This window comes from Xiphophorus maculatus, chromosome 6, assembly GCF_002775205.1.
Source record: "Xiphophorus maculatus strain JP 163 A chromosome 6, X_maculatus-5.0-male, whole genome shotgun sequence".
Lineage (NCBI taxonomy): Eukaryota > Metazoa > Chordata > Actinopteri > Cyprinodontiformes > Poeciliidae > Xiphophorus > Xiphophorus maculatus.
The window spans coordinates 14,981,792-14,996,897 of record NC_036448.1 but is presented as its reverse complement, the minus strand read 5'-3'; the positions used below and the strand labels follow the sequence as shown (position 1 = coordinate 14,996,897).

At 39.9% G+C, this 15,106-nt stretch overlaps 1 protein-coding gene across 2 annotated transcripts in view; it reads right to left on the bottom strand.

Annotated features, from left to right (window-relative positions):
- Positions 1 to 6,109, bottom strand: part of LOC102222068 (pre-B-cell leukemia transcription factor 1) — a 65,037-nt gene extending 58,928 nt beyond the window's left edge. For both annotated transcript variants that reach the window (XM_023335879.1, XM_023335880.1), the window contains exons 1-2: positions 5,378 to 6,109; positions 3,931 to 4,004 (exon numbers count right to left, since the gene is read on the bottom strand). In XM_023335879.1, the coding sequence (XP_023191647.1) occupies positions 3,931 to 4,004; positions 5,378 to 5,562 (259 nt within the window). In that variant the 5' untranslated portion in view covers positions 5,563 to 6,109. The remainder of the gene's footprint in view (positions 1 to 3,930; positions 4,005 to 5,377) is intronic.
- Positions 6,110 to 15,106: the final 8,997 nt, after the last annotated feature.

Below are 15,106 nucleotides of genomic sequence, written 5' to 3'. Positions count from 1 at the left end.
CCACTGCTGCACAGGAGCTCAACGAGTACCTCCATCATCGTTTAGTGTTGATATTAAAGGAAATGCTGGAAATAGCCATTTGACATTATCGCGATGCACCTGCAGGTTTACATCAGGCCTGTTGAGGGAGTCACCGTATAAATTGCTTATTTAATAGTCAGACAAGTCATAAATTAGTAAATGCTTGTTTAAATCTAAATTCAGTCATTTCTAAGCAAAGGTTTCTTGTTTTTGTTCTTTCTTTTTCCGTTTAAGCCAAACTTTCCAAGCAACTCTCAGGATTATGTCTAATTATTTAAAAAGGTTCCCAGAAAACTTGACATGGCTGTTAAGGACAACCTTAAAAACAAATGTATGATCACATGGTATTTACCAGCAGTCACCCGCTTAACAGAAATGTTACTCGTAGTTTGTCAACTGTAGTTTAATAGTGTGACCAGGACAGTTTTTCGCTACTGAAAATATTTCCATAAAACTGAAAGGGTGGATATGTCTTCATTGTAAGTGAACTAAACATGTAGAAGCCTCATTTCATTCAGCTGATCAGCAGTGTGCAGCAGCAAGTGGGGGAGGAGGGCATTAGTCTACTGCATCTCTCCCATCACTTACACACTCTCTTTGTAATTTGGCTAACGAGCACTGTTGTGTTGAAATGCATAAAAATAATTACAAAATGAAATCCTCAAATATCTTCTAGCCATATATGCTAAAAGTTTTGCGATCTTTTCTGGAAGTGGAAGTTAGAGAAGCTTCTTGTTGTTTTTCAGCAACATGAAGGCATCATCTTTAGCCGACGTTGACAAGCATAAGAAAAAGCACAGACGCTGGGCTTACGAATTAAACTGTATTCCTCACCTTCCACTGAAATATTCTGTCTATGTTTAATTATCTCAGTGCTAGACAGAGGTGATGGCATGTAGTAGTGTGTATAATATTTCCAGTTAGAAATTATGATTATTCCACAATCACAGCCGTTTTTCTTGCATGAAAGCAAACTTGAACTTTGTCTATGAGAAAGCGTCTTGCAAGTGCACAGTCTGTCCTACATGAATGCTTAATGACACTACAGATTAAAATGTGTTATTTCCATCCACAAATATAGTACTAAATATATAATTATGTCATATGACTGTCAAATTAATAAAAAATACGGGATCTTTTGCCTGGCAGGTGTATCAGAAATGTTTAAATCTTGTCTGTTGCACATCGGGTCATTAGAACTATTTTGAATATTTAGAGGAACAGCATGGCCATTTCTTTTTCTTTTTACTATACTGAAACTGTAACTTTTTAAAAACCCTTTTCTCCTCTGACCTGTAAGCAGCCCATGCCAGCGCCATGCTGTTAAATAATAACAGCTCTTGTTTGCTTCATGCCGAAAAGTGTAATATTTTCAATTGCATTCCCATTCCTTTAAGAAGCCTTAAAGAGCTCTGATTGCTGTGAATATCTAAAATGTTTTGCCTAATTAGCGTTGCAGACTCTCGGTAGGACTGCTGTTAGCAGGACAGACTGATTCAGCAGGTCTCTAGCTTTGATAAGTTCAAGCGGTGTAATGCATTATCCGTCTGATCACATTAGTCATGCAGGAGCTCTCCATCTGACCCGAGTCTGCATGGATGTAACGTGAGGCCGCTGACACAGAGAGGCCTGACGAAATGAAACAGTCCCAGGCCCGCAGATAGAGAGAAACTGGCGGTGGTGGTGGGGAGTGAGCCGGCCTGAAATCTGACACCCAGAAACACCGACTTGGTGTCTGGCTTCTCTTACTTAGTCAACCTGTACGTGCCAGCTTCCCTCGCCGTAATGGTTCCAAGCAAACAAAGACGCTTTCCAGCCCTAGTCACAGGATATGAAGCAGAGCGCAGGAAAACAAACCCGAGTGCTCTTAGTAACTTTGCTTACAATGTCGATAGTTTAAGATTAAAAAAGGCAGAGGGCTCGGGAGGGCGGGAGGAAGATGTTTCTGTGAAACACGACCTTAGCTGCCAAAAGACCGTCTCTAAGTGAGGTAACACAAACCTTCGCTGTTGGTTTCCTATAAGCCAGGCGTGTGAACCTGAGCTTGTTTAAGCTTGCTAAATACTCCAACGCAGTGACACTGCAGCGACCCCGGCACAAATCAAAAGGGGAGCGAGGTGGCGCGGGGTCATCAGTTAAGGCTTCCTCTGTCCACTATTGGCATGCACTCCCGCCTTGTTTGTCAGCTGCCTGCCAATGGACACCTCACTGCGGCAGTGACCCATATTGCTGCTGTCAACGCTCACACTGCCGACACAGAGCAAGAAAGAGGCGCACATGGCTCAAACATGCAGTAAATGATCGCTAATGCGGAGAAACTCTTCCTCTCTTTGGTAAAAGGTTGAATTGGAGCCGCCGTGCTCGTCATCTCTTCTTGGAGACACTATGACTGCAACAATGTAAAAAGCAAGGAGAAGCTGACTCTTTATAAAGAATATAAAAAAGTCTTGACAAATTACAGGCTGTACTCCACTCGCATACACTGCACTCAGCACATTTGGCTGTAAATGCCATGGTGAAGGTTTGAGTCATTTTCTCTGTCACTGCAGTGAAAGGATTTTCAGTTTCGTCTGCACAAACCCTCCTATAGGCGAAGATGAGCCGCAGCTCAGCTCTTCAATTTCAGACAGGGGGAATTTTTTTTTAGGTGTCTCTGGAAGTGTGCGTGTGTGTGTGTGGGTGTGTGTGCGTGTGTGTGTGTGTGTGTGTGTGTTTGCGTGAGTGGGGGTGTTTACGTTATTCATAGATTCTAAATGCTTTTCTTCATGAAGCTGGAGAAGACATCGAGAGATTTGTGATGTTTAGGTTAGGTGAATGTTCGTTGAGTAAAACAGAAAAAAAGAGCAAAGCAATAAGAGAAAAAAAATAAAAGCTCTTTTGAAACATGTTCATTTCCAAACTTGGTACTAAACGTAGGGGAGGACAATTTGCAGTCTGAGGAGAGCTTCTCTCCTGTCAGAAGCTTGGTTGCCAAGAACGGTGGGAAGAGGGGAGAGGCAAAGGGGGAAAAGCCAGGAAAAGGTCCAAGTCACTTTGTTCTTCTTTTTGGAAACGAACTCTGGTTGAACCCAGGGAGACGCCAGACAGTTTACAAAGAGCCAGGCATTACTCTTTCACTTTTCCGAGCCTTGCAATTTAGGAGCGAGGGCCCCCAGCCTGCACTGTAGCTTCCTCCGCAGGGGCCTGCGCTCTTTGTAAATCTGATGAAAATCTCAAGTGTCTACATGTTTCCCCTCTTGTTTTTAGAGAAACCTGTGCCAAACCCTGACTCATACAGATGAAATGTCAGCGCAGAGAAGTTCATGTTATATTAATGAAAACAGTATTGCCTCCATGCGGCTCGGCCCCTGTGTTTATTCTCAGCCATCTCGCACGGCTGCGACGCGACAAGCCAGTCGACAAAGTGACTCCCTCTCAATAACCTCGCAGACAGCCTCAAAGTTGTGCTCTCAGATAAGCTTATATTGGATATTTTGTTTTATTTCCTCTCTTGAAAAGCGCCACGGTGCCACGTCCCTCCGAGACAACTCGCAGCCTTTCATCACAGGAGCCGCTCTCCTTTTTTAATCTGCTGTTAAATTAGTGATAATTCACGCATTCCTTTTAGTGGCTTTGACCCTTGTCGTGAACATAAACAGAAAATACCTCTGCGTGAAAAACTGTTCACTTAACATAACAAAATCAAGCCCCACAGAGAGGGGTGAGGAAGGCTAAAATGATAACACTGCCGTCCAACAGCAGCCGGTTTTCTCTGCTTTTTCACATATGTTTTGTGATGCGTTGTAGGTAAAAACAGGACGTGGTATTTATACAGCTGAATCCAATTATTTAAAAAAATAGAAAGTGATGGTGAGACACAAAGATGGTGCTGTTACAGCCAAAAAGCTTCTCATCTATGTGCGTCCTTACCTGTTTTCTCCTTTATTTCACACAAGACATTGAACAGAGCAGGTTTCATTCGATGGCAATTGAGTGCGTGTTTCCTAAAAAGAAGACAGCACATCAATAACCAGGTCAATACTCAAGCAAACAAACATAGACATCTATTATTATTATTATTATTATTTTATTTCTAATGCGGTCATTAGAAATAAAACATGAGAGCAGGGTAAAATTATGCACCAATTATTCAGTCAGAGATTTTGATTCAGCCAATTTTTCCTTCACTGACTTTAATCTGTGATCAGCAAATCAAATCAAAATCTCACTTTTGAGCTGTTTTATTTTTTTAAACTGCAGGAGTAAGGTAAAATGTGCACAGAGTTATCTAGAGACCAACATTGGTCAATTTTCCCTTCATGGGCTCTAACTGCTGACCAATAATTTTAAAAAAATATAGGAGCATGGCAAAATATTCACCATCTGGAATCAGCCAGTTTTCCCTTCATTGTGTTGGTATTTTCAGGTCAAATTTAAATAATGTATTGTTTTTCATCAGAACATTTAAACAACAAGAACAAAAATACTGAAGCAGTGTAAAATACGCACAATTAAATCCTCCAGAGATGAGAGGCAACCAATTTCCCTTCACTGGCTCTGATTGATGATTGGCAGGTCAAATTCTTGCAAGTAAAATCTGGCCAGTTTATTCACCATTATTGTCTTGTAATATTTTTTTACTCTATTTTGCATTTATACTAGCACCATTAACAAAGAGGTACCATTTTATTCTCTTTTATGGTCAGTAGAATTAAAAAATAAAATAAATATCAGCGTCACACAACTGCGAATTGAGATTGAAGAATCGGCAGGTTACATCTCGACCAAAACAAGAAATCGGCACAGGCCAAGAAAAGCTCATTGGTGCATCTAAATAAAACTAATTTTCGAACTAGCTGTGCTAAATATTGAAAATGTAGATATTTTTATAACACACTAATAGGGCAAAATCTATCCAGTTACAACCCACCTCTTAAACATTTACATGTTTTATTTCTTTAATTTTCCGTCTTTATTTTTAGTGCTGGGTGTAAACCACAGAAGAGGATCTGCATCCTGTTATTATGGCACAGGATTACAATGTAAGCTCCTTTGTAACAATTAAGCCAAAAGACTCTGAGTAACTGAGCTGCCAAGTCCCCTCATAGATAAAACTGGTCTGATTTTCTTAATCCGCAATAATCAGGCGCTAATTAATACATTCTGATAGGAAATGATCACACAAAAGTTGTCAAATTATGAAATCTTCCAAGTTTTTAAGGTTTTGTTTGCCGCTTTCGGCTCAGTCTCGGCACTTCAGTGGGCGTTATTGGTTTCATTTACAGGCAGTTCTGTTACAAGCGAGTACTATCTCCCCCCTTCCTCTGATATTTCCATCTTTTCCCATAAATAACACGAGTGTTTTTAGTTGCCTCACCTTGCCTGCGCTTCGTCTAAGCTTTGGTCTGTGATGGTCATTATTTGCTGTAATATGTCTCCGATGTCCTGCTTTCTTCCGTCTCCGTCCGTCCCCGCCGTGCCATCCTGCATATGCTGCGCCAGGCCGGGGTGTCCGGCCATGCCTACCCCGTGGGAGTGCATCAGCCGCGGCTGCTCGTCCATCCCTGACCACGGTCCCCGCTGCCTCCCCTCCAACTTTTTTTTTTTTTTTCTTGTTGTTGTTGTTTTTAATTTGATGTGAAGAGGAGGGGGGGAAATGAAGAGAAAAAATCCTCGGGAAATTCCTCTGGATTCCTCGCGTCTATCTGAGCCCAGACACTCCTCCTTTTTTCCTTGGTAAGCTTTTCTGGATTTGGGAGGAGGGAGACTGACAAACCCTCTCTCTTCTCTTCTCTGCTCTTCTCTTCTCGGCTCTCTTTCTCTCTCTCCCTCTCTGTCGGTCCCTCTCCCAGCTGGTTTAGGTGAAATCTGATCTGAATCGCTGCATTTGGCTTTGGCCACTCCTGCACCGCTACGTTAGGGACGAAGGAAAACCAGGATTGAACATTAAAGGTTCCTAATCTGATTAAAAGTGGAGCGCGTTGTGCTCCTCCGCTATAGGCTGCAAATAATCGGGAGCTCGATGCGCTGAAAGTATCAACTTGCCGGCGAAGGATCTGAGCGCAAAGTGGCCCACCAACTGTTATTGTTTCGCTTATGTCTGGTAACTGACTCATAATCAGAGTATGGGATGAAGAGCCTCCGCCCCCTTCGAGCCACGATTGGAGAGGAAGGAGCGCGCAAGTCCCACCTCGGTCCTCTCCGAAAGCGTCAATCATTCTCCTGGTGGAAGGTGGGACACTGTAATAAACATTAAGAGATGTGACCGGGCCGGGTGGCAATGCGGTGATGGATAGAGAGTGAATATGTTGCCTAATAAATAATTGTGAGTGGCAATGGAGCTCTGACCCAGCAGTGGCGGCATGGCGGTGCTCGCAAAAGACACTCTGTCAGCCAGACTATATATTTTCCCGCTGAATATTTACATTCGTATAATCAGTCAAAGGAATAGTAAATCAACGTGGATTTATTGAAACATGCTGCGGTTTGTGAAGAGCATCTCATTAGCCTTGAGTTGTAACAGAGACCCACAACAAGCATCACCCCGTTCATACACTTTGGGCATTCACAAACAGGGCTGCACTTTGGAAAAGTGCCTATAAGGGCAGCAGCCTAGGCACCCAAGATTTTGTGGGTCCTCAAAAAAAATTTACAGAAATGGATAATTCACAAAATGATTGTTGTATTTTTGTTAGGGTAAGAAATGTACTAGAATTAGGTTGTAACAGTATTGGCAGACTTTAAGCCTTCGTGAAGATGATACTAGTTGCGTTGATGAGGCCAATTTTGTGTATTGACAGCATATAGTTGAAGAAATTTGGAAGTAGATTGTATCGTTTATCATCGAAGAAAAACAAGACAAGAATCATTATTTATCAAGATGGAGTTAAACTCTTATTGAAGATTTTTGCACATCTTAAACTGCTGTGATTGGGATGAACTTAATGTAACTGTTGTACTTGAATGATCACCTATTTAGTGATCGTTCACCAAATAGATGAACAATATGGGTAGTTCATATCTGTTAAATATAAACTACCCATATTTAACAATGGGTAGTCTAAAGAAGTAATTGTGCTTGTGAGGTTTGGACTGTATTCAGTAACATATACAGTACAGACCAAAAGTTTGGACACACCTTCTCATTGAATTCAATGAGAAAGTGTGTCCAAACAACAAATGAAATGATGAAATACTTTATTATCGTAATATTGCAATGACAACAAAAGGAAATTCATAATGACCATTCCTTCCTATTTTGACAGTTATGGTGCAGTTTTTACAGGAACTGCAGACTGACCCAGGAGACTTTTCCTGGGAGGAACAACACAATCGCCTCTCGCTGCACTTTTTCTGTGCTTCAAATATTGCATCACAGTGACCTGTCAAACATAGAAACAGGTTCCATTTGTGTGTTTTCAGAAGGTGGCAGTAATGGCAAGGTTGCCTATTTGGGTAAAAGGAATGTCACAGTTCATCCTGAACGGAACAGCACGGAACTTTTTTCTGGTTCAGATATGTGTGAGATAAACAAATGGAGTAATCTGGATTGCTCCATTTTGCTTCATAATTACCATTTTTAGCAACAGCAAGGACTGGCCAAAATAAAAACTGTTATGTTTCATGTAACAAGGTGAGTGTTTGTATTTCTAGAAATAACAGCTAAAAAATACATTGTGTCCTTTGAGATATTCGTGGGTTTACTGGGCTTACAGGAAAAGTCATTTATGAACCCCAGTCACCTTTTGGCAATCACTACCTCTTAATTGGGAGCTTCTGTCTCTCAAGTCTTGATGTGTTTGCAGTCATTTTAAGAAATGACACAGGCCACATAGGTGCATTTAGTCAGTGGCTGGTAAGTTAATTAACCTCATATGTCCTCCCACTTTGTTTGTGTTGTGTCATAGAATGATAAGGCTAGCATGTTAAAAGTTCTTAATTTTTAAGAACTCTAATCTCCTGTATCCTGTATCATTTCTGGCCAAAGTTATTAAAAAAAACTTCTATGGAGCCACATTGAGCTTCAGAACAACATATGATCTTAGTCCAGTACAAACAAACAATTACTTCTAAAACATTTGTGTAAGACAATGAGTCAATGTCAGAGGTTGGGTTGTATTTTGACTAACGAAGGCTGAACGTAAGAAGGAGAGACAATGAGTGTCTTGAATATAAAGAGCTGAATACAGTTTCTGTAACTGACCACCAATGCTAAATGTCAAATCTGCAGAGTATTTTCAATACAAAAAATCTAAAAAGGTTAAAAAATGTGTAATCCTATTAGACCTAAGTTCTGCTCTAATTGGAATTTTTACAGGTTTTCTTAAAGAAATGTCTCAACTGTTTATAAGCAGCAGCAAGGATGTTCATTTTCTCTGTAAGACACGTTTGTTTGTTTTTTTCATCTATCATCATTAAAAAAAGAGGAGTACCAACGTCAATTTTCACATATAGCGGAATCTTTTTGCCATTGTTTTTAAAAAAGCCAGTTCATAATGTGGACACAGTGCAGTTATGTGCCTCAGATGCCGGCCTGCGCCTTCTTTCACTGGGCCGACAGAAATCGATCAGTCAGTTTTCTCATTACGTGCTGAATAGGGAGGTAGGCCAGTAATTGTCACAAGGGGCAGGGTGAGGTTGAGGGTAGTGGTGGTGATAATGTCTGACACTCAGGAGTGGGAAGACGGTGCAGCACAGCCCTGAAATGGCAGTCTGCAGTCCAACCCCCATCCAGCTTTATCTTCTTCTAGGTGTTGCAGGGTCACGATGTGAAAAGGGCTGTCTTGTAGGTCTTTTAGAGATATAAATGTGCTAAAAACGCGCTACAGACTTGATGACGAGAAATTTCTCGATACATTTTACCCAGCTTTGTGATGCTCCCTCAGGTTCCGACCCGTGAAAGCGTCTCCAACAAGCGCTCACCCTGCCTTCTTAGTTCTGATTTAAAAATCAAAACAGCATTGATTATTGTGAAATATGATCTAAAGAGCTTGTTCTTTTCACTTTAAATTCAAATTTATTCCAGTGTAAGCCAATAAACAGAAATGACCTTACTACTTGGATGTTGGCGGAAAAGTAAACTCCAAGCAGAATAAATAAAACCTTGTTTATGACTCTGATTGCGGTATTTCAGAGAAAGCAGCACTTGCACCCTTAATGAGCAAGGGGAGGAAAAAAAATCATTTGACATTGCATATTTTCTCTCCTTTAAAACAGAATGTGTTGCTGAAGCATTAATATTCTGATAAAGAGTGGGATTTGATTTTAATTGCAAATGAATTTTGATGTAAAAAATATGCCTATAAATAGTGCATGTTTTTTTCCTCCAGAAGCTCCAGAGTTGTTCTTCAGAGAATAAAAATGTTAATGCAGAGCATGTCGGTATTCCCAACAGAAACGCAAACTAGTTGAATTTGTGGAGTTGTGTTTACCAGGATCCAGCGAGGCTGCTCTGATGAAAACAGAAAGAGGATGCAGTGAGCATAATCAGGCATTTGTGACTGGAAAACAACAAAATGTAAGCATTATATACACATCGCTTTGCAAACATATTCACACTCCTTCATTTCATTACATTATAACCCACATTTTAATGCATTTTATTGGGTTCTTCTGTGTCAGAACAATTAAAAGTTATGTGATGGGGTGGGGTGAAGGATACATGGTTTTAAAAAAATGTTTACAATTAAATTTGGAAATTTTAAATTTTCCATACAAACATTCCTGAATAAATTAAAGTGGAATGGGAGAGAAGTTTTCCACAAGTTATTTAGGGGATATGGAAAATTTGTGAATTAAGGTGCTCTGGTCAGATTAGTGCAAAGGTATTTTCAAAAATTCAAAGAGTGAAATAAAAAATTATAACTGCAGATTGAACTGAACGTATTCTCCTCACAGTGAAACATGGCGGCGACAGAATCACCCTCTGAGGGGAAGCGTTTCGTCAACAGGTACAGGAAGTTGTTTAGAGTTGACAGGAAATGGGTGAAGGAATTAAAAAAACAAAGATTGCAAAAGACTTTGCACTTGGACCACCCTCCAGTGGAATACAATAACACTAAACATAAAGCCAATAATAGTTTAGATAAAAGCTTATTAATGTCTTGGAATGTGTCAATCAAAGGGCAGACCTAATCCAGCATAGAATCCATGACAAGAAATTAATTTTCACTCTCTACATCTAGTATATCTGAGCTTATGCTACATAGTGAAAAGACTTGCAGGTGTAGCTGCAGCAAAAAGTGGTTCCACATATACTGACAACTGCACACCACACTGTTTTCAAACTTTATTTGTAAAATATTTTGGCTTTCCTTCTACTTTACTACTTTGTGTTTCTCCGTAAAATGAAACTGGAAAAAAAAGGAATAATAAATTGAAATTTGTGGTTGCACCATAACATGTATCAAATGCATATTTATGTGTTTTAAGCTGTTTATAAAGGATAAAGCGTGACTTAACCACAAACACCGAAAGCGATCCTTGACACTTCAGGATTAATAAAACACTCCACAGTTCCTATTCTAGCCGCCGGAGCGGGGTCAAACAGCTCCTCCCAGAGAGAGCTGCAGGTCAGAGCAGGGTAAGTTATGTATGAGGCAGGAACACACCTCGGGAGAAAGCAGCGACTGCCTGGCACAGCTCTCCAGGAAGTAACCTTGATGAAAAATTCAGTTGTTTGTAGCTCCTGTTGTCCCTCAGGCATGAATAAAGTGGGGCCCAGACAGAGAGAAAAGACCTGGGCTCAGCTTGAAACTACTCACTGACCCACTGCCGAGGAGCACACGCTGCGGCCAGCATTAGGAGATGGGCATGAATTAAACTTTAATCACGCCTCAAATAGATTAAGCGACAACAGCCGAGTCAGCATTTCCATACACTTACTTTTCTGTGGTTGTCCATCTACTTCTGAACTCTTGCAAAATGAAACTGAAATCTGCCTCCCTAACCGTCCTCTCAATTCAATTTTGCATTTAAAAAAATGTTGTAAAGATGTGTAAATGATATGTATTTCTGGACATACTTTCCTGGCTGGAAAGTATGTCCAGTATGAATAATATGTGGCTGAAGATCTGTATGAAGAACACATTTCAGTCATATTTATATTTAAGAAAAGAACTCTTCTTTTCCAAGGTTATGATAAACAAATCATGAGTTTTCTCCTTTCTTCTTGGAGTAACTATCAATAAATCCATCCATAGGTGAGGATCACTGATGAAACATAGATGGACTAACAAATGAACAGTATCACTTTTTGTCTCAGCTGCTTTTTTCCCCACCACAACAGGCCAGAGCAGTTGAACTGTTCAGACACAAACTCCTGACATGGAGTATTACTCAAATAAAGTGAAAAAAGACAATACTGTTGTTTGATTATTAAACATTTCACAACGCATTTTTGTGTCGGTGCTGATTATTTATTAAGCATATCTAAAATTACAAAAGTCATACTAAATCACTGTGCAATAAGATTAAACCAAGCAAAACATATTTATAAAACAAAAAAAATTCAAATTGCCATAATCCACCCATCTATACCAGCAGAGTACATACTTCCTGGACAAAATGTCAATACATTACTGAGATTGAAACAGGACAAACTGTGCATTCACACTCATACTTAAATACAAATGCAGCAGACTAACTAACCTAATGTTTGTCTTAGTACCCAAAGAAAATCCAGTAGAACATGCAAACTTTATGCATAAAGTTCCTGGCTACATTTTAGTCCCAGATCAAGGCAATGGTCACAACAACTGTGTCATCACACAGTGTTACTTGCGCAATGCAAAAGTAGTCCGTCTGGAAAGGAATTCACTCCTGTTTCCAGTTGAAAATGGGGAAAAACAGTGGGATTTGTTCAATATTGTTCAGAAAAACTACTGGTTGTGATACAACCAATAACATTGTATTTATAAGAATCTGGTGCACTAAAACGCTGGACTTGCACATTTACCAGCAGAGGTTGTGTATTACTAGTATAGCAGGTTAATTACAGTAGCTAAATATGCACTGGTATGTAGGTAACAACCATTTTGATTGTGAGCTCTGATTTTCCCCTCAATAATTTTACATTAAGGGAAGATTCCTACGGTGGCCCTGAGGTGCAAACCACTACAACATTAACGAAGCACAATTACAAATTCAAAAGCACTACAACATTAACGAAACCACAACAACACTAACAAAACAGAAAAGGTATGTCTCAGTTGGAGGACTGAGAGATCGCTGATTGGACGACAGGGATTTTGAACAGGAAGTTATCGCTTGAGCGGGTCGGCCCGTTGTTGTGACACGTTATAGCGTCCACCATATTGAAAGTGGCTTATCTACCAGCAAGCTAACACATGTAAATGGACCGAACTTCGTAAAGTGCCGTTCTGCAAAGTATTTCAAGTTAATGAATGCCACTGACACAATCTCTCACACATTATTATATATAGGAATAAAAAAAAAAAAACAAAGGACAACATTTCAAACTTTTTGATGTGATTATTTAATGGACCTTACCCAGCTCCGCCCACAACCAACCCACGTGACCGCAAGTCTCACAAACAAAGCCTTGCAGCCCCTTGTTTCTATGTAAACATGACTCCATTAGTGCATCATTTCTACCAGATTTTCACAATATATCAGCTACTACAATGAACAGAGGAACTAACAAGTTCATGTCATCATCTGGGAGGAGGTTACTGGTTTCTCAGTCACAAGCTGGTTGCAAACCTGAGGCCAGCAGGTGTCAGTCAGTTATGGTAGATCTTGGTTTGATGACCTCAATAGGCTCTTTGCACCTGCCGCACTGACGTCACAACCGCATGAGCAAATGCGGCTCTTTTTTCCGGTGTGAGTTACCATGACAGCTAGAAAAGACAAAGTCGTATTTCAGAAGCAAATAAAACAATACTATGCACTTTGTTGTCTTCCTAATATAATGGGCTTTTAAGTTTTCATGGATTTCCAAGTGGTCCTGAATTAAGAAGACGGTGGCTTGTAAATATCCATTGCTACCAGTTAAAGATGACGTTGCACAGCAAAGTTTACAGCCTTCACTTCACTCCAGATCAACTTCTTCAGCCTAAAGAAGAAGGTAAAGGAGCTTCCTGTGTTATTTCCATGGAATCACTTCTGTATTCAGCCTGAAAGAGCAAGTTTGTGGGAACAAGAGCTACTGATCTGCCTGTACACACTGCTGTAAACACCGTCCTGCTTCACAAGAAGCATGCAAAATTAATAAAATGAAATAACACGGAGACCTTAAGGAAAACGGCCATACTTTTCTAAAAGCAACAACTTTGAACCTGAACCGTCAGCTGAACTAGAACTCAGACACCAGAGCTGCTCTACTGTTAAGCTAAGTTGTTGCCTGTACCGTAAAATCACAAAAGTTATTTGGTCTCTGACACTAACGACAATAAACACACGTAATATAATTGTACATAAGGTAAAAACATTGTCCGTTAGAATGGATGAAAAATGTTTAGATACTTAAATAGCACATTTTTACAAGACAAATGTCCGACAATATTGCCTACTAGCATAAGCTAAAGCTAATGTTAGCCACAAAGTTTAAAGAAAGTAAAACTCACCTTCATATCTGTGAACGTAAAATGAGGCGAACATCTTAAAACCTTTCTCCAGCTTACTTGTTGGGGCTTCGGATCGATGTTCATCATTAATTGTTACCTTGGACAAGCCCTGCAAATACCCAGTGGAAAGTGCTATTTTCAATAGATCGGAAACGATTGAGCCGCTTTTCCCCGAACGCGGAAGCTGAGGTGAAAAGAACCAATATGAGAAGCTACAGACTGATAGGAGGAACCAAAGAGCTCTGTAAAGGTAAAGGCAAATCTTCTGAAGTTGGGATATAATTAATTTAATTTCACATAATTACCACGGTAGAAGCTATTTGATTGTTAAACTTTTGTGAAATATATTTGTTCTATTTGATATTTGTTGTAAATGACGTAAACTCACAAACAACGAGGTAATTAGTCCAACGTTTAGAAATTACAGCGGCTGTAATGCGCCACAGCAAAGGTAAACAAAGGTAAAATAAACCACTTGTACCTTTTTACTCTCTCTTTGTAGCTTAAGCACACATGTTACCGTGGCAACCGCCTGCGCCCAGCAAGCCGAGCAAAGATTAGGTTAAAAACATAACATTCAGTCCGTTACGATATCAAGTTTCCAGGTTTGATATTTATTTTTCAATTATTAATCAGCGCTTCCCTGAACACAGCGATGGTTGATTGACTAGCTGTACTTGGTGCTAACGTGGCTAACACGAGTAACAGTTTAGTCCAAAGCCTTTTCTGCTAAAATAAAATCTTTAGTGTATGTCAGATACAGACACATTGCATATTGATCTGTTTAGTTAACGTAAGACTGTGTAGCAGACAGGCTTCAAGGTGTAGAAGTTGTATCAGTTCTGCCATTAAGCTGTACTTAGCTAACAGGAAGCTAAGTGTGTTTGTGAGACGGCCACGCACGTGACCAGTAGAATGGGCATCAACCAATGAAAAGCGGCCCCTGTGGTAAGGTCCATTGTTTTGGGGCACAACAATTACATCAAAAGCACTGTCATCTCATCCAATCATCGATCTCTCAGGTCTCCAACTGGGACATACCCTTTCTGTTTTGTTAATGTTGCAGTGCTTTTGTGATTTATAATCGTGCATCGTTAATGTTGTAGTGCTTTTGTTAATGTTGTAGAGGTTTGCACTTCAGGGCCACCGTAGATTCCAATTATTCTTAAGATAATTCCAAGCATCTGTCTCATCCCAACTTTGAGTGAGAATCATGGTTGCCTACTTCACATTGTCATCTCTGGAGCGTCAACAGTTGATCATTTGTATTTAGAGTATTCCATATGAATGTTATTGGTATTGCAGTGTTGAACAAGCTTAAATTATTTCTTATGTCCCCATTGCCAAATACATGGTTGAAAAGTAAGTGAATTTCTAGATTTAATAATATTTGTATTTCCCCAATTATTTGGACTGTTGATTGGTGGTGGTGTGGAAACATTCAAACTGTTTTGTAGCATTTCCCAGCCTCAAGTTTCACAGCAAACTTCCACAAACAGTTTGTGAAGATTAAAAAAAAA